The sequence below is a fragment of the Phascolarctos cinereus genome, unplaced genomic scaffold, assembly GCF_003287225.1.
Source record: "Phascolarctos cinereus isolate Bilbo 61053 unplaced genomic scaffold, phaCin_HiC Scaffold_2;HRSCAF=192, whole genome shotgun sequence".
Taxonomy (NCBI): Eukaryota; Metazoa; Chordata; class Mammalia; order Diprotodontia; family Phascolarctidae; genus Phascolarctos; species Phascolarctos cinereus.
Genome location: NW_027555625.1, coordinates 42309422 through 42329635, shown reverse-complemented (window position 1 = coordinate 42329635; position 20214 = coordinate 42309422). Strand labels below are relative to the sequence as shown.

General features: G+C 44.5%; 1 protein-coding gene across 1 annotated transcript; it reads left to right on the top strand.

The window, feature by feature from the left end:
- The first annotated feature begins 1925 nt into the window (after window positions 1–1925).
- Window positions 1926–19537, top strand: LOC110192388 (lysosomal protective protein-like). The gene is made up of 13 exons (XM_078149122.1): window positions 1926–2248; window positions 3517–3628; window positions 3773–3906; window positions 4431–4590; window positions 8505–8595; window positions 9532–9562; window positions 10896–11038; window positions 11416–11666; window positions 14056–14186; window positions 15673–15835; window positions 16264–16353; window positions 18245–18347; window positions 19363–19537. Exons 1-13 carry the CDS (start codon window positions 1926–1928, stop codon window positions 19431–19433), a joined length of 1803 nt encoding a protein of 600 aa, XP_078005248.1. The 3' UTR covers window positions 19434–19537.
- Window positions 19538–20214: the final 677 nt, after the last annotated feature.

Genomic DNA, 20214 nt, shown 5'->3' with positions numbered 1-20214 from the left:
CCTCTTTCCAGCTCAGCTCTAACATTCTATAGTCTGTGTTTCAATAACCTATTATTCTTGTAACAGAATAATAACACTACTAATAATAGCTAGGCACTGATGGAGTGCCTGAAGGTTTGCAGCACTTATTACACAGATTCTCTCATCTTCACAATATCCCTGAGAGGGAGATGCTATTATTATCCCTCATTTTACAGATCAGGAAACTGAGGCTGAGACAGGTGAAGTGTGCCCAGGGTCACACAGCTAAGAAAATGTTGAGATTGATCAATCCTAGGTCTTCCTGATTCCAAGTCCAGACACCTAAGCACAGGCTGGTTTCTGTGCCACAGAAAAATGTAAGCCCAAATCCCTGCCATCTGAAATTTTACAATTTCCCAGTAAATGAGATATTTGTAAAATGCTTAGCACATAGCAGGAACTTCATAAATGCTTTGCCCCCTCTTCCTCCCTAAACCTAAGAAAGGATAAAAATTGCTCTTTTCCTCCTCAAATTAATCCACAAGGATTTATCCATTAGATATCTTCTCTTGCGTGCTCCATTCTGGATTGGGAGAGGCAGAACACACACCTGACTGATGCTAGACCTCACCCATCACCTCCCTATTTCACAAAAACCCCTTTGTGATGACTAGAGATTGAACCAGGTCTTGTTACAGTCAAGAAAATGTTTGCCCATTCCTAAGTGTTTTCCCTGTAGGAGGTCACTTGACCCCGCCTTTGAGGGAATGGATGAGGCAGATACATTTATCTTATTACATCTCCCTGCCTTCCACCCCTCAGGCCAACCGTGCCCAGGAATCACGTTCTCCTCAGGAAGTCCTGGAGATGTATCTGTATTATCTCCCCCATTAGCCTGGGCTGGGTGCCCAAGGACTAAGACTGTGTCCCCCAAGAATGACATTCTGTTCCCTTGGGCTCCTCCCTTAGTGCTGACCGTGGAACTCTGCTTGAAACAGATGCTCCCAATGTTTGCTGACAAAGGAGTGGGAGGGAGGTGGCCTCTGCCAAAATGGCAAAACAACTCTGTCATCCCCTGGGAGATCAAGGGACTTAAAACTATCTCAGCCGATGACAACCAAGAGGGAGTTGGTTCAAGACTGTGTCCTGGGCCTATGATCATCAACAATTGTGATCCACCCTCAATCAAAGGTGGAGAAACTGAGGCACAAGTTAAGTCAAGTGTCAGGATCATAATGCTCCCTAGCTTACAAAGCCTTTGAGTCATAGAATGTCAGAACAGGAAGCAGGCAGAGATCACTGAGTCCAATCTCTGCGTTTCGTAGAGGGGGCACACTGGGGCTTGGTGCTGAAGCAACTTGGGCAGCATGGGGCCTTGGCTGTGAATCAGGAGTCCTGGGTTCAAGTCAGGTGTGGCATCACCTTGGGCAAGTTGCTTCTAAGGGAAAGGACGAGGCCGATACACTGGAGGTATGCACAACTGCCTACTTGGGTCACATATCTCTGGGTATCTGGTTCCCTTATGAGACTCAGCTCCAATCTCACCTTCTGCAAGCAGCTTCTTCCAGATTCTAGCACAGTCTCTTTGAGATTATATCCCATTTATCCTTTACATACATAGTCATTTGCATGGTGTCTCCTCCAATAAACTGTGAGCTCTGAGAAAACAGGGGCCGTCTTTTGCCTTTCTTTGTATTGCCAGCATTTAGTACAGAGCCTGGCACACAGTAGGTGCTTAATAAATGCTTCTTGACTAACTGACTCCCCCTCCTCATGCCTCAATTTCCACGTTGGTAAAAATGAGTGTTAGATTGCATAATCTCTAAAGTCCCTCCAGGTTAAAACACATCCATGATTTTAGGACCCCCAGAAGATTCTCCTTTTTCCTCAAGACCTTAAGCCGCATAGAATCCCAGAATGACTCTAGCCCCTCCAGAAGACCAGGCTACTCTGTGTAAATCTTGATGGTATTTAAGGTGCGTACCTATCCACCCAGGCGAGCAGCCCAAGTTGGCCTGCAGATCATGTCTATCAGTAGCTATCAATGGAGCAAACAGCCCAAGATTATAAAGGTGAGAGAAGTTGCTGGGGTGCTCCAGTCCTCACAGCCAATCATCATGCAACGATTGTGCAGCCTGTTGGCCCTCTCCAGCCTATGCTGGGGCCTCAGCACCAGCCAGCATGAGCCAGACCTTATCACCTCTCTGCCTGGCCTGGCTGATCTGCCCAACTTCAAGCAGTGGTCTGGCTACCTCCAAGCTGGTTCTGACAAATACTTCCATTACTGGTGAGTTCCTCAACATGAGAGGGATGATTCCATGGGCCCAGAGAGATTTAGTGACCTGCCCAGGCTAGACAGCATAAGTACCTGGGGCAAAACATGGGAGTCTCAGCCTCCTTGAGCAGGGTCCCAGTCTCTGCCTCGGTTATCACCCAGGATACTAAGCTTATAGAATAGAACCTTTCTTGTATCCTGGGCCCCTGGAGTAGTCTAGTGAAGCCTGTGGACCCCTTCTCAGAATCATGTGTTCTTGTGTTTTTTTTCTTTTTTTTTTTTTTTAGGCAATTGGGGTTAAGTGACTTGCCCAGGGTCACACAGCTAGTAAGTGTCAAGTGTCTGGTCTGAGGCCGGATTTGAACTCAGGTCACTTCAGGGCCCGTGCTCTATCCACTGCACCACCTAGGTGCCGCTCAGAATTATGTTTTTAAATGCATAAAATAAAATACATAGGCTTACAGAGGAAGTCAAAGGTTAGTGAATGTCAATCTGTCATTAATTTTCCTAAGTTCACAGACCCCTAGAAATCTCTCTACAGACCCCTTTGAAGAATCTAGGTTAAGAATCCTGCTCCAGGCTGAGATTCCAAGGTCAGCCCTGGTTAAAGTTCCTTGTGATCTCACTGGGTCAGTGACCACATTGCAGTCTTACAGAAGGAGCACTGGAGCCTCAGATTCCCAGCTAGGTGACCTTGGAAAACTCATTTCACTTCTCTAGGGTTCGTGTTTCTCATGTGGAATGAGGAAATTGGACAAGATGATCTCGAAAGTCCCTTTCAGATGTACATCCTAGAGTCTTATGACCCTAACTCAAGGACTCAACCCCCTTCCCTATAGAACAGAAAAACTTCCTGATCCTATTCTCAATTAGTCAACAAAGTATAGGAGGGAGGGGGCGGGGCATGGTGCAAGGGAACAGACAAGGAGGGAAAAGATGAAGAGTTAATCACTCCCTATAAACCCCCCCACCCCCGGAGGCAAGAACCCCATCACTGTAGCAGTGAGACAAGGGCTGTCTAGATTCTGGAACTTTTCCCACTTCACAGGTCTCAGACCAAGCCCAAATGTGGTGTTGGAGGTGATTAAAAAAAAATAAGGCATGCTAAGTCATTTCCTAATATATACCTACCCATGCTAAAATTCATGGTTAGCTGCCACGTTCCCATTCCCTTCCCCAGTATTCTCAGGAACAGGGAACCCTCTCTGTGAACCTGTCTTCTTTAGAAAAGCTGCCGATCTCACCAGAGGAGAGGGATTTTTCTCTTCTTGGCCTTACAGGTTTGTGGAGTCCCAGGGAAACCCTGAGTCTGACCCTTTGGTGCTGTGGTTGAATGGAGGCCCTGGCTGCAGCTCTACAGAAGGCTTATTGGCAGAGAATGGCCCTTACAGGGTGAGGATGGGGAAATTCCTAGGCCTGGGGGAGGGTTGGAGAGAGAATGAGAGTTGGGTTTCCCTTTCTGTCCTGGCCTCCAACCTCGAACAGTGAGTGGTGACTTTGTGCAGGCCGATGCCATCTGTCCATGTTTCTGCGCAGACAAATGACGATGGCTCCCTCTACATGAATCCCCATAGTTGGAATCTAGTGGCTAATGTGCTGTACCTGGAGTCACCGGCAGGAGTGGGCTATTCCTACTCCTCTAGCCAGAACTACAAAATTAATGATCAGCAGGTGAGTAAAGATGAGGGAAAGGGACAGGGCCTCTGTATGTGTGTGAGGGTGAGAGGAGGATAGTTCAAGTGCCTTTAAATCCAAGAACAAAATGGCCCCAGCATAAGTGGAAAAAGGATTAGATTAGAAGATCTCAAGGTCTCTTCCCACTCTACCATTCTATGGTTCTATAGGCTAAGATCCCTTCACCTGGCATTTTCTAGCACCCCATCTTCCAAGGTCCCCTCCACCTGTCACTCCATGTTCTAATATTCTGTTTTCTTAGGCCCCTTCCAGCTCCAACGTTCACATCAATGAGCTCACGTTATGTCTTCTAAGGTCCCTTCCAGCTGTCATTCCATGTTCTGGTAATTTATTTTCTAAGATTCCTTTCATCTGTCATTCTTTGCTCTAGCATTCTATTTCTTTCCGGGTCTAACATTCTTTTAGTTTTTGACATTTTTTAGTTTCGACATTCTGTCTTCCAAGGTCCCTTACAGCTCTGACATTCTATGATTCTATGACTATTTGGTTTCGGTCTATCGGTGGCGGCTGACCATTACCAGGCCTTACAGAGCTTCTTCACCAAATTTCCCAGCTTTACCAGCAATGACTTCTACGTATTTGAAGAGAGCTATGGTGAGGTCTACGTGCCCTCTCTCAGTGCTCAAACTGTTAATGGTCCAGCCTCCATCAACTTCAAGGTAGGTACAGGCGTTGTTTGTCCTTCGTCATTGAAGAGGATCAGTGACATCGAGGATAACATCTCGACTTGCGCGTGAACTGGATCTAAGCGAGGCACTGCCGCACTAAATCATCACCTTTATTCTTTCTTCCCAAGGCATCAAAGTCCAGTAGCAGGACAAAGATCAGTATGCCGGTGAGGGCCTGGGATACAGTGGGTGACCTTGGCATCTTTGATGCCCAAGTTTTAAACACTCCCCAGTGTCTGCTTTAGCAGCCTTCATGGCCGTTGGACCTAATTGTTCTCATCATCCATTCTACTGGGGAAAGGCTTCACATCTTTGGGGTAGACATCCCCTTAACTCACTGACAGGTTTTTTTTAATATAAATTTGTTTATTTTTAGTTTTCCACATTCACTTCCACAAGTTTTTGAGTTCCAAAGTTTCACCCCGTCTCCCCCCTCCCCAGATGGCAGCATTCTGAATATCCCTTCCCCTACTCTGTCCTCTCTTCTATCTCTCTCCCCTTCTCTTATCCCCTTCCCCTTCTATTTTCCTATAGGGCAGAACAGACTTCTGTACCCCATTTCCTATATTTCTTGTTTCCCAGTAGCATGTGAAAACATTTTTTTTAAAACATGTGTTTTTAAAACTTTAGGTTCAAATTTTCTTCTTCCTCCCTTCCCACCCATCCTCATTGAAAAGGCAAGCAACTCAATATAGGTTGTACATGTGCAGTTATGCAAAACACGTCCATAGTAGACATGTTGTGAAAAACTAACTCTATTTCCCTTAATCCTATCCTGCCCTCCCATTTATTCTATTCTTTCTTTTGACCCTGTCCCTCCTCAGAAGTATTTACTTCTGATTACCCCTTTCCCAATCTGCCCTCCTCTCTATCATCCCCCTGTTCTCTTGTCCCCTTCTCCCCCTATTTTCCTGTAGGGTAAGACAGATTTCCATACCCAATTGAATGTGTATGTTATTCCCTCCTTAAGCCAAATCCTATGAGAATAAGATTCACTCATTCCCTCTCACCTTCCCTCGTTTCCCCTCCACTGTAAGAGACTTTTCTGTTTTTTTTTGTGAGATAATTTACCCCATTCTACCTCTCCCTTTCTTTCTTCCAGTATAATCCTCTCTCATCCCTTAATTTTATTCTCCAGATATGACCCCTTAATCTTCAACTCACCCTGTGCCCTCTATCTATCTATCTACATATACATACATATAATTTTTTTCCTCCAACTACCCTAATACTGACAAAGGTCTCATGAGTTATAAATATCATCTTTGCATGCAGGAATGTAAACAGTTCAATCTTAATAAGTCTCTTATGATTTCTCTTTCCTGTTTACCTCTTCATGTTCCACTTGAGTCCTGTATTTGAAAGTCAAATTTTCTATTCAGCTCTGGTCTTTTCATCAGGAATGCTTGAAAGTCCTCTATTTCACTGAATGACCATTTTTCCCCTGAAGGATTATACTCAGTTTTGCTGGGTAGGTGATTCTTGGTTGTAATCCTATCTCCTTTGCCCTCCGGAATATTATATTCCATGCCCTCGGTCCTTTAATGTAGAAGCTGCTAAATCTTGTGTTATCCTGATTGTGTTTCCACAGTACTTGAATGTTTCCTTCTGGCAGCTTGTAATATTTTCTCCTTGACCTGGGAACTCTGGAATTTGGCTACAATATTCCTAGGAGTTTTCCTTTGGGGATCTCTTTCAGGAGGAGATCTGTGGATTCTTTCAATTTTCTATTTTGCCCTCTGGTTCTAATATCAGGGCAGTTTTCCTTGATAATTTCTTGAAAGATGATGTCTAGGCTCTTTTTTTGATCATGGCTTTCAGATAGTCCAATAATTTTTAAATTCTCTCTCCTGGATCTATTTTCCAGGTCAGTTGTTTTTCCAATGAGATATTTCACATTGTTTTTTAATTTTTCATTCTTTTGGATTTGTTTTACTGTGTCTTGATTTCTCATAAAGTCACTATCTTCCAATTGCTCTATTCTAATTTTTAAGGAAGTATTTTCTTCAGTAATCTTTTGGACTTCCTTTTCCATTTGGCCAATTTTGCTTTTTAGGGCATTTTTCTCCTCATTGGCTTTTTGGACCTCTTTTGCCATTTGGGTTAGGCTATTTTCTAAGGTGTTATTTTCTTCAGTATTTTTTTGGGTCTCCTTTAGCAAGCTGTTGACTTGTTTTTCATGATTTTCTTGCATCATCTCATTTCTCTTCCCAGTTTTTCCTCTACTTCCCTTACTTGCTTCTCAAAATCCCTTTTGAGCTCTTCCAAGGCCTGGGACTGATTCATATTTTTCTTGGAGGCTTTGGATGTAGGAGCTTTGACTTTGTTGTCTTCTTCTGGTTGTATATTTTGATCTTTTTTCACCAAAGTAAGATAATATAGTCTGACTCTTTTTGCCTGCTTGCTCATGATCCTGGCCAATTACTTGAGTTTTAAACTTTTGTTAAGGTATGAATCTGCTTCCAATGTGGAGAATGTACTGTCCCAAGCTTGGGGGGGTTTGTACAGCTGTTTTCAGAGATACTTGTAGGGCCCTGTAAATTTTCTGTTCTTCCAGGGTGGTATGATAAGAGGTGAGGTGTTTACTCCTTTCCTGGCCTGTGACTACAAAGTACTCCTTTCTGTCCTGTAACTGTGAGGAGGGGCTTCTCTCCACAATCACTACAAGCTCCACCACGCCGGCGCTCCTCCTCACCCCAGCACCACGGCCCAGAACTGTGGCCCAGATCCAAACACGGGCAAAGCAAGAGATTCCTGCCTCAGCACTGGCAAAGAGATCCCTGCAATCCCTCTCTGATCAGCCACTGGATTCCCCCTCAGTCTGTGGGCCGGAAGCGCGGAAAGCAGCTGCCCCCCGCCAGCACCACACTCTTGGGGAATGGAGCTGAGACTCCGCCTTCCTTTCTCAGGCACTGACAGAAACAGACTTTTCCCACTGACCTTCTAAATTGTCTTTGGCATTCGTGGATTGAGGAGTCTGGAAACCTCCACAGCTGCCTGTGATTCACTCACAGCTGCGCTGTGCTCCCGGCCCGGCATGATACACCTTTCTGCTCAATCATCCAGGTTGTCTTGGGCTGGAAATTTCTTTCACTCTGTCTTTTTGTGTGTTCTGCTGCTTCAGAATTTGTTTAGAGCCATTTTTTATGAGTATTTGCAGGGGTTTGGAGAAGAGCTCAAGCAAGTCACTGCTTGCACTCCGCCATCTTGGCTCCACATCCTCACTGACAGGTTTGAGACTTATCAGTTACCCTAAACCTAGTTAGCCCATCTGCTGAGACAGCTTACTAGGGTATGGCAACTGCACATACTACAGCCTCTTAGAACCACAGGTAGGAGTTGAGTGAATCAGGTGGACACCAAAGGTAAATAAGTTGCCCTGAAAAGGGCTTGGCAGGCCCTCACACCAAGTAGCTAGGTAGTGCAGTGGATAGAACACTGGCCCTGGAGTCAGGAGGACTTGAATACAAATTTGGCCTCAGACACTTACTAGCTGTGTGACCCTAGGCCAGTCGCTTAACCCTGTTTTCTTCTGTTTCCTCATCTGTAAAATGAGCTGGAAAAGGAAATGGCAAATCACTCCAGTATCTCTGCCAAGAAAACCCCAAATAGGAGTCAGTCATGACTGAAATAACTCAACAAAAATCCTCACACCAAAGTTGCTGGTCCTCCTGAACACCGCATACACACCAGTTAAGTATAGGTACCGATTCTGTCCAGGTCTGAGCCAGGTACCAGCTACTCTTCCAGCCCCAGAAGTTACATGAAGGAATTAGTCCCCTCCCCACTTTTTTTTTTCTAAACTCTTCATCTAATGCTTTTCTGTCACAAATGGTCTGGGATGGAAAAGCAGTGCAGCCTGTGCTGGGGCTTCCGGGACCTACAAAGCAGTCTTTCCCATCCAGGGCTTTGGTGCAGGGAATGGAATGAACAACCATCAACTCAATGATGAAACTCTCCTTGAGTTCAGTTATACCAAGGCATCATTGGAGACAAGTAAGCTTAGAGGGAGGTCTGTGAATATCTGTCTCTCCCTCCTCATCCTGCCCTTCTCCCCCACAAACTTTAGCAAGGTCAGAAGGGGCCTCTTTTTTCCATCATGTCAGGCAGCCGCTCAGCTCCATCACTTGGTTGAGAGAAAGGCAGGGACAGCCAGACAGGCTTATTTGTAAAAGAAGTAAAAAGGCAATAGATGCCGCAATTAAAAGGTAAGAGAATGGACCAAGATGGACTGAACTGGTAAAGTGGCTGCATCTCAAACATCAATAAATCCACGAAAGGCAATTTCCACTTCTAGTGGAAAAAGTCTTTATATTCCTAAAGCCTAGAAGGGCCTGCCACACTGTAGGTGCATAATAAATGCTTGTTGGGGCATCTAGGTGGTGCAATGGGTAGAGCACCAGCCCTGGAGTCAGGAGGACCTGAGTTCAAATCCAGCCTCAGACCAAACACTTGACACTTACTAGCTGTGTGACCCTGGGCAAGTCACTTAACTCCATTGCCTAACAGAAACAAAAGAAACAAAAAAAATAGTAAAGGCTTGTTGATTGATTGACTGAATGGTAGATAGAAGTTCTGTACTAGAATTCTTAAGCTGACACTATCTGTATGGCCTTGGGCAAGCCACTTAACTTCTCTGAGACTCAGTTTTCTCTTCTGTGAAATGGAGATTATCCTGCCCTGAGTTCTCCCTCAGGGTTGTTATGATGATCCAAGGAGATCATGTATATAGGGCACTTTGCCAGCTATAAAGCCCTCTATAAATATAAGCCATTGTTACCATGACCATCATAGTCACATCTGCCTTATTTTCCCTACTGAATTATAAATTCCAATAGGGTTGAAGCTGTTTCATTTATTTTTGTATACCCCAGCACAGTGGCTTTGCATGGTGTAGACATTAAAACCTTTTGTAATGTCTCTTGTTTTTAGATCTCCTTCCTAAGAGCTTTAGACCTGATAGGTCAGCAAAGTGTTTGACAAGTATTTTCTCTTTTGATTCTCACAACAACCCTGGGAAGGGATGATATTATTGTCCCCATTTTACAGATGAGGAAACTGAGACCAAGATGCCCAGGGGTAAAACAACTAGTAAGCATGTGCCGGTGACTGTGAACTTTAGTCTTCCTGACTCCAGGCCCAGTCAGTGCTCTGTCCCCTGTATTGGTTTATTCCCTTACATCTCTTTCCATCAGAGCCATCCTTTATAACAAAGAATAAGAAGAAAGAGGAAAAGAATGCTGTTCTTCAAAACTAACCACAATGTCTGCCGGGTTTCCCCTGCAGGGTCTCGCAGCCCTGAAAAGGAAGAAGGGAAGGTGCCTTCCCTCACCTCTTTTTTGGAGCTAAGCTTGGTCACAGTAACCAGGGAACATTCAGTTTTGATTGTTTTTTTTGTCCGTGTTATCATTGCTGTTGTCATTGATAATGCTGTGGTCCACGTGCCCGTCGGTTCCCTGGTTTGACTTTTTTCCCTTTGCATTATTACTTCATTGAAGATTGCCCAAGCCTCCTTGCATTTTCCATATTCATCGTTTCTAACAGCCCAGTGATATCCCTTTGCCTTCATATAGCAAATTTTTGTTTTGCCATATCCCAGTGGATGGCACCTGCTTTGTTTCCTGTTCTTCCTACAAAAGGTCCCTCTATACGGGGTGTCCCAAAGGTTTTAGCACGGTGCCTGGGCACATAGTGAGAGCTTAACAAATACTTATTGCCTGATTGATTCATTGAATGTATGAACGACCTCTCCAACAGCCCTGACCCCCAAAATGACACTCATCTCCCAGCTCAAGCCTAATGGGCCCTAGGAACATACATTTTTAGAAATGAATGGGGCCTTAGACGTTATAGAGTCCAATCCCACTCATTTCACAGATGAGGAAACTGAGGCTCAGAGGGGTTAAGTGAGTTGCCCGAGGTCACGGAGGTACAGCCAGGTCCGAATTAGTGTGAATAAGGACTCCCCTTAAGTGGTCGCACGGATTCGAATCCGTACCATTAGAAAGAATAATAATGTTAAATATGGTTGCTGGTTGCAGCCCGGTAGAAATACGCGGTGCGAATGCGAATGATGCGGCCACTTCGTTAGAGGATTGATTAGTTAGTCTAACAGACCCGTGACCTAACTGTGGAAAGGAGGTGGTGGGATGCGACTGGCCCTGCGCTGTGCCATTCCCTTCCGGACTGGAGGGTGGCTCGGATTGGCTTCGTTGAAAACTCTCTGGGGGAGGGCGAGAGCGCGAAGCCCATGCGTGCCTCCCCCACTTTTCACTCCCCTTGCATTCTGCCCGCAGCCTCTGGAAAACCTTGAACACCTACTGCTGCTCCGAGGGCGCCTGCAACTTCTATAACAGCACCCAAGACACCTGCTTCGATTCCGTAAGCCCTATCTTTGCCTGCCGGGAGGTCCAGCAGACTGCGGAGGCGGGCCAGGGTGGTACACGGGATGCTTCTAAGCCCCAGCCGGGACCTGGGCTCTTAGTTCTCCCCCTCTTTCTGTGGACTCCTGGGCTGGGGGACAGGGGAAGGTAGGGGAACTCTCCAAGCCCAAGGAAAGGGGTACCTGACCCCCAGGACTGGGAGGCTCAGGTTTGAAACTCGGGTACAAATACCCCAGAGTTAGGAGGGCAACTTGAGCTTTTGAAACTTGAGAGGCAAAAAAGCCTCGGGTATTCTGTAGATTCTAGCTTGGTCAGCGCTGGGGCAGAGCGTGGTTACCTCTTCTTGGGTAATCTCAGCAGAGTGGACCAGACAATCCCAGTCCCACTACACTCCATCCTACCCCACCTTTACCTGGGACGTGGCTTCCTTAAGGGATGCCTAGGTTTAGGGTGGGCAGTGGTGGAAGGAAGGAAGGGACCCGTGCCAGAAAGTGTGGGCAGTTTAGCAGTGCCTCCCACCTGGTCTCTCCGCGGATCCTGGAGACGTACAGAATGATCCAGGGGGTGGGCCTCAATATCTACAACCTCTACTCACCGTGTTGGGGGACTACGGGATACCAGGAGCGCTATGCCACTGACATGAGCAACCTCTATCGCAAATACCAGTTCAACGCGGCAGTCCCGGTAAGCAAGAAGAGGGACCTTCTGTAAGTGGGAGGGCAGAATCAGGCTGGGGTGTCCAGTCCTGTTGGGCAGCAGCCCTGAACAAGGGGGAGACGTCTTGGTGTGACAGAAAGAGAGACATTTAGAGTTGGGAGCCCTGAGAGCTCAACTCACCCAACTTCTCAGGGCACCACTGTCCTCATCTGTAAAAGGAAAGGGTTTGATGGGATGACCTCTAAAATCTCTTTCAATGCTAATATTATGTGATTTGAGGAGAGTGCTTGTTACTTCTCTGATATTCAGTAAGTGGGAAAGGAGGGGTTCCAATTTAATTCCAACAAACATTTAAGATCAATGCACTATAGAAGGCACTGGCATAAAAAGTGGCAGAGAGATGATCAACTTTGATAGACTTAGCTCTTCTCAGCAATACAATGATCGAAGACAATTCCAAAAGACTCATGATGGAAAATGCTCTGTGTGTGTGTGTGTGTGTGTGTGTGTGTGTGTGTGTATGTGGCTTTTCCCTTTTGTTCTATTTCTTCTTTCACAACGTGACTAATGTGGAAATATGTTTACATGATTACACATGTATAACATATCAGATTGCTTACATCTTGGGAAGGAGAAAGGGGAGGGAGGGAAGGAGAAAAATTTGAAACTCTAAATCTTACAAAAATGAAATTTGAAAGCTATCCTTATGTGTAATTGGAAAAAAATAAAACATTTACCAAAAAAAAAATGAGGTATACAGGTGGATCTCAAGATGCTAATCAAATTAATAGAGGGATTCTTAACCTTTCTTGTGCTGTAGATCTCTTTGGCAGTCTGGTGAAATCTCCAGAGCACTTCTCAGAATCATGTTTTTAAATGTATGACATAAATCTAGAATTTCAAAGGAAACCAATTACTTTGAAATACAACTATAAAAATTTTTAAAAAGGCAACTTCATGGACTCCAGGTTAAAAACCCTTGATCTAATGAAAAAAAAAATATGTAGCAGTTTACTGGGAACATTTTGTACCAAGGAAACCTTGGCCCTAATAGGAGTAGAGATGGGGGAGGGGTGTGTGTGCTGAGTAGACTGGACCTAAAAGTTGTACGAGACCAAGAGAAAAGTCACTAAGGGTGACATTCACACCCTTATAAAGTTTTTGCCTGAAATGCCTTCCTCTCCCCCCTCCTCATGTTAAATTCCTACCTAATTCTTTTTTTAAATTAATTTATTTTTGGTTTTCAACATTAACTTCCACAAGATTTTGAATTCCAAATTTTCTCCCCATCTCCTCCCTCTTCCCACCCCAAGATAGCATGCATTGTGAATACCCTTTCCCCTAATCTGCCCTCCCTTCTATTTCTCCCCCCGCCTTCTCTTATCCCCTTCCCCTTCAATTTTCCTGTAGGGCAGGATAGATTTCTATACCCCATTTCCTGTATATCTTATTTCCCAGTTGCACGTGAAAACAATTTTTTTAACTTTTGTTTTTAAAATTTTGTGTTCCAAACCTATCTAATTCTTTAAAGCCCAATTTTACCTCTCAGAGAAAGCTTTCCCTAATCCTCCCAGGCCAGAAATGACTTTTCCCTCCTAGGACCTCACAAAAAACTTTGTGTTTGCCCCTCTTTAACACCATTATTACACATTTTTATGTATTTTATTCTTGTATCATACTTATTTGTCTATGTGTCATAACCTCCTACTCTTACAATGTCTGCTCCTTGAGAATAAGCATTCTTGCCTCTCTGTTTGTATTTCCAGAGCCTAACAGAGTTTGGCACATAGTAAGCACTTAATAAATGATTATTCATTCATTCATTCATTCTAGAACTGTCCTTGTCTCATCTAACTTTTGAATCTCCCTCAGTGCCTAGCCCAGGAAGTATCTCTCAGGAATGGTTGAGGCTTTAAAATGGCTAGTTACCTATGTTCGGTCCCTCCCTTACCATCCATTACATTTTTGAGACTGCCTCTGCCTTGTCTCCCTGTCTGAAGTTATACTCTGGATGTATGGGGGCAGCATGGTGTAGTTGAAAGAGCCCTGGTCTTGTAACCTCCCACAGCCTCAATTTTCTTATCTCTAAAATGAACAATAATATGTGTACTACCTAACTTACAGAGTTATGAGGATGAAATGAGGTCTTGAAGCACTGCATGAGCTATGATGGGAGCACCGAATGGGGGGGAGGGGGAAGAGATGGTCTTTGGATAAGGGGTTAAAGAGGAAACCTGGATGTTGTTGGGGAAAGGGAGAGGCACCCTAAAAGGGGAATTAGAACAAATCTCAAATAGGATTTTGTGAAAGTTCAGTCTTGGGGTAGGGAGCAACTCAGGAATCAGTTCCTGGGATTTCTGGGATTTTGACGTGCATCATTCCTGAACCTTTTACCCTTTTCCTTGTTTGCCATTAGCCCCCAGGAGTCCCCATCCCTGGAGTCCCCAGGTGCATCAATGCCACAGCTATGTATGTGTGGTTGAACCAGGACAACATGAGGCAGGCCCTCCACATTCCTGTATTCTTCCCCAATTGGGAACTTTGCAGGTGAGGCAGTCTTTTGATGTTCTGTGCATGGGGAAGTCTCTCTCTCTCTCTCTCTCTCTCTCTCTCTCTCTCTAGGCAATTAGGGTTAAGTGACTTGCTCAGGGTCACACAGGTAGTAAGCGTCAAGTGTTTGATCTGACAGGATTTGAACTCAGGTCCTCCTGACTTCAGGGCTGGTGCTCTATCCACTGTGCCGCCTAGCTGCCCCCCAGGAAGTCTCTCTTAAAAGACCAAGAAGAAAACGATATCTTCCTGATGCCATGGTTCTCTTTGAGACTGATGGACAAACAACAATCATGGCTGGGAAAGCTGCCAATGGGACTTTAGGGGTTTCCTTTGGTACTTACCAACACAGACAAATACGTATGTTGGGGGGAGAAGGCTAAGTGGCAAATTATGTTGCAGTAGAAAGAACTTAATGAGGTCAGATAAAGAAATTGATGAGAGATGAATGGATGAATGAGTTTAATGAAAAAGCTTTTCTTAAGCACATAATATGTGCAAAGCACGGAGGTTACAAATAAAAAATGAAGACAATCAGCTTTAAGTCACATGGAAAGGTTCCATGGTCTTTATGATGATGGTCATTTTAATCCCCATTTTCTATTTATATCCCCAGCGCTTAGAATTTAGTAAGGGATTAATAAGTGCTCATTCATTCAATCTTTTTTACTGTCACTTCCACTAATAAAAACCATATCCATTTCTGGTGTTGAACCACTTGCCAGTGCTAACGATTTGGTTGGTGAGAACTTTCTCTTCCTCATCTTCGGTAGCTGGGGCATCTAGCTCCTTCGCTGGATGGTGGTGCCAAGCTCTGTGCTAGAGGCAGAGCCAGTAATTTGGCAAGACAATTCTCAGGGCTCTTAGCCTCAGGCTCCTGGGCTCCCGAGGGGTGAGAATTAAGGAAGGGTCCTAGAGATTAAAGACATGATAACTGTCCTTATATATTTGAATGGCTATCCCTGTCATTGTGGGGTTAGACTTTTAGAACCTTACTCCCCTCCCTGTACTCACATCCCTAGACTCCGGTCATTTTCACTCAGTCTTCCCCATGCCTAGGACATGCTTCCTCCTCTGCTCTAACTACTGAGCATCCTGGCTTCTGTTAAATCCCAACTAAAATCTCATCTTCTACAAGAAGCCTTCCACAACCCCTCTTAATTCCAGTGCCTTCCCTCTGTTAATTGTTTTCTATTTATTCTGTATATAGTTTACTTTTCAAATATTTGTTTTCATGTCACCTCCCCCATTGGATTAAGAGCCCTTTAAAAACAGGGAGTATCTTTTGCCTTCGGTTTTTTTTGTTTGGTTGGTTGGTTGGTTGGTTCTTTTTTTTTTTGGTATTCCCAGCACTTTGCCTGGCATGGAGTAGGCAGTTGATAAATGTTTATTGATTTTGATTTGATATTGATTTGATTTGACTCCCAGTCTCCCTCTACTATAGTTTTTTATCTGCTCCTCCTTGTCCTCTTCCTCCCTCCAGCACCCAGGTGACTTCTCAATACCAGAGGCAGTACATGGACATGGCTCCCTTCTACCAGGAGTTACTGCACAGCAACACCCGTATGTTGGTGTACAATGGAGACACTGATGTGGCTTGCAACTTCTTGGGAGCAGAGAAGTTTGTGGAGCCCCTATACCAGCCGGTGAGAAGGAAAGGGGGTGGTGGAGTTGTAAGGTCAGGGTGGAGCGCTTGGAGGAAGTGTGGGAACCTCCTGCTTAGAACATGTTTGTATCCAGGAAGATCAGATTTCTAAAAGAAGTTACAAAAGGACATCCTGCCTTCTGGTATGAGGGAGATGTAGAGAAGAGCTTTGCAAAGGTGGTTAGATATTGATGTTCAAATTGGATGCTTAAGAGCCAACTTCTCCTCCCTGGTAGCCACAGCCTCAGAAGAGGGCTGGGGCAATCACCCTAAGGGCGGCTTGGAGGGAGTGAGCAGGATGCTGGGGGCAGGATGACTTTCCAGCCTAGCATGGAGCCCAGCACACAGTAGGTACTTAGCAAATGCTTATGGAATTTGTTGTTCATAGACCAGTAGCTCAGGCTGTCCCAATTTCCCTGGTTCTCACAGGTGATGACCCTCTACCAGCCTTGGTACTATAAAAGGCAGGTTGCTGGATTCTTCAAGGAATATGAGCAAATCACCTTCCTCACTGTCAAGGTAAGGTACTCTCTCACCTGCTCACCACTGGAGGATGGGAAAGCTCTTGGAGGACTTGAACCCATGCTTGGTCCTTCTGGGGGGTACTCAAAGGGAGAGAATCTTTCCAAACTTTTGAAGGGCTCTGAAAGGCTGAAGGGAACCCTAATGAAAACATCAGAACTAGGTGTGATTGGACAGAGGCAGCTTAGTGGAGTGAAGAGGCATCTGGGTTTAGAGCCTAAGGTTCCGGGTTTATTTAGACTCTCACTCTTACTGGTTGTATGACTTTGGGCAAATCACTCAGCCTCTCTGGGTCTCAGTTTCTCTTTCTGTACAAGGAGGGGATTGGACTAGATCAGAGGTTTTCAAACTTTTTGGTCTCGGGACCCCTTTTACACTCTTCTAAATTTTTTTACAATTTGATTTTGTTGTTGTTGTTTTTTTTAAAGATCAAGCTGGAGCCTGGAATGTTTGCTTGCCTTCTTTTGCTGTTGTTTTCATTCCTTTGGTGGTGTGTTTGGTTGGTTTTTTTGGCATCATAATCATTTACGGATAATCTTCTCCACCCCACAGACAATGAATTGAACCTGCCTTTAAGAAATAAAAATAGTTTAAAAAATATAGGATATAATATGATGGACACTTGTAAAAATTATTGAGGATTCCCAACCAAAGACCTTTTGTGCATGTGGGTTATAGCTATCTTGTTGTTTACATGTTTTCTCTCCTATTAGATTGTAAGCTCCTTGAGGGAACAGATTGCCTTTTGCCTCTTTTTTGTATCCCTAGTGTTCAGCTCAGTGCCTAACACATAATAGGTGCTTAATAAGTATTTATCAATTGATTATTCTATAGATTTTCACTGCAATAGAAGTTAAAATATCTTAGTATTGCTATGAAAATATATTTGACCTCCAGGACCCCCAGTGGTCCCTGGACTATACTTACAGAATCAGGGGCTAGGTGAACTTCAAAGTTTCTTCTGGTTATATGCCTTATGATCTTATAGAGATAGGAGTATTTCTGAGGAGGATGGGAGCTGAGAAAAGTAATCTTACTACAGGTTATGTACTTAAGGTTCTCAATAAGGCAAATAGGGGAACTGAAACCCAGGGAAGGTCTCAGTCAAAAGAACTCAAAAGCCTCCACTGGTGGAGGTGAATTAAAATTAATTCAATAAGCATTTGATAGGCCTACTATGTGCAGTGCACCACTAGGTGGCAAGAATACAAAGATAAAAAAAAATATGACACAGTCTCTACTGTCAGGCATTTTACATCCTTTGTTGACTTGCCTCTTGGGGAGATAGCACGTACCTACGGCTGTGGTTTTGTTACTATTTGAATTCAGGTCTTCCCAACTTCCAGGAAACCTAAAACCACTCTAGCCACTGACTACCTAACTGCCCATAACTACAACTTTCTATAACTTAAAGTCTTCAAAAGTTGCCTGAGGTTCAGAGAGTTGAAATGATCTACCTACCCATGGTCACATAGCCAGTAAGCATGATTTAGATCTAGGTGTTCTTGTTTCCCAGGTCCAGCACTCTGTCTTCGCTGCACATAGCAGAATGGAATTGAGGAGATGTAGTAAGGTTTGGGTGGTCCCTTGGGCAGGCAGGTACTTTTGGCTGCTGTCTTTCTCCGAGGTTACTGGTATCTCCTGGATAGCCTTAGCCCGAGCCAAGGGATATTGCTTAGCCCTGCCTTTTCTCATTCCCTAGGCATGACTTCAGAGACTAATACCTACCATTGTTTCATCCCCGTTACATCTGCCGCACTGGCCACACGACCCTGCTTTCGCACAATCCAAGCCCACATGTGGGAAGCTTGTACCCTCATTCCCATTTGGATCCTCCTTTGCCTTCTCCTTGGATGCCTCTTCACCTCTCACTCTGTCTGACCCACAGGGCGCTGGACACATGGTTCCCCAGCACCGACCTGCTCAGGCTCTGAAGATGTCTGAGTCTTTTCTCAGGAACACCACGTACCTGTGTTCTTCCCCTGCTGCTGGTAAGAACTCCTGGTGGGCAGCAGGGGCCAAGGGTTGCTTCTGCTGCTGCATTCACGTCCTGGGGCCCTTTCCCTCTTTCATATCCTGGGTATGGCCCTTTGATGACACCTGAGCTGTCACTAGTATTGTGGCCTCTGGGACCAGGTAAGGAGAAAAAACAAAGGGGAAAGGATGAATAGCATGGGAGGAATGGAGAAAAGTGGTAGAAGAGGTTAGGAGTGAAAAAGGGAGAGGATGAAGGGAGGGACACATAGGGGAGAGGGAGCCATGTAGGGGGTGGGTCTCAGTGCTGAGATTACTGGTTGAAATCTAGGTCCTAATTCTCCCCCAAGCCTGCCAGGTGATATTGAGTAGGTCACTTAATTTTTCTGGGTCTTAGTTTCTTCACCTGTAAAATGGTGGTGCAGTAGATAGAGTACCAGGCCTGGATTAAGGAAGAACTGAGTTCAAATCTGGACTCACACAGTTATTATACCCGTGATTCTAGGCAAGTCACATAACACTTCTGTCTGCCTCAGTTTCTTCAGCTGTAAAATGGAGATAATAATAACACCTACCTCTCTGGGTTATTATGAAGATCAAATAAGATAATATTTGTGAAGCACTCTACAAACCTTGAAATGTTAAAGAAATGGTGACTCACATTTATAGAGGGCTTAGGGTTTATAGAGTTGTTTTCTCCCAACATCCCTGTGAGGAAGGTTCTGAGAGCCTGACTTTTCCCACTTATTTCAGATTCATAAAGGGTAAGTAACTCAGTGATTTGCCAAGAAAAAGTATCAGAATGGGAACTCAGAACCAGATCCCCCATCCAGAAATCTAAAACTCTTATCTATTGTTCTATGTACAAGAGATAGACATAAAGACCAAGCCATTGTGAAATTCTAAAGATGAGAGAAATGCCTTGGAAGGATACTTTTCTGAACAAAAGTATCAATCTCCAGGGGCATGTTAGAAACCTATCTGCCGCCTCTCTCTTTTTTTTAAAATTCTTTCTCTTTTTTTCCCACATAGATACTTCTCAGTCTGCCAGTGCTAATCTTGAGATAGCAGACCTGGGGTCCTTGAAAAACTCCCACAATTGATAGTTCACCCAGCAATCCTAGCTTATCCAAATGAACAATCCTTTGCAAGTTGTCAAGGATTGGAAAAGATTTCAGTTTCTGCAATAAAAAGTGAAGTTCCCAAATGTTTTCTTGGTCTTCATTTAACCTCTGGCATGTTAGAGAGAATGAGTCTTTCTGACAGCTTCTATCCCCTTTCCCCCAACATCTCTTCCTCATCCCCAAATCTACAGAGGTGTGCCTCAGGCTGCGTACCTCCTAAGACAGGAGATAGAAGTGAGGCATAATCATAGACTCGGAGATCTTACAGCCAGAAGGAACTTTAGGAGATAATAATAGCCAGTCCTACCACCCCGACTCACATCTATATAACACGTTACAGTTTGCCAAGTGTCTTCCTCCCAACAATCTTGTGGGGCAAGCAGCACAAACACCATTATTCCCATTTTAGAAAGGTACAAGGACTTGTTCTGGTCACAAGAGGAGTTAAGTGTCTGCTCCTTCCTCCAAAAACCAACCCTGCTTCTGAGATCTTCTCATCCAGTATCCTGCCTTCAGGCAGACAAGGTATTTATTTATAAGACACCTCTGTAAAATTTTAGGTTCAATCAGTGATGTGCACTGTATTCAGTGTTCTGGGGGCATCTTGTAATTTAATCCGGGTGTGAGCTACTTCCCCCCATAGATGCCTGTTAACAGCCTCTCCATGTCCTCTCCTCCACTGGGATTCTTAGAAACATCTTTTATCTACCCAGTGTGCTAGAAGGCTTCTTCTGGTTTGATTGCTATTTCAAGGACACCA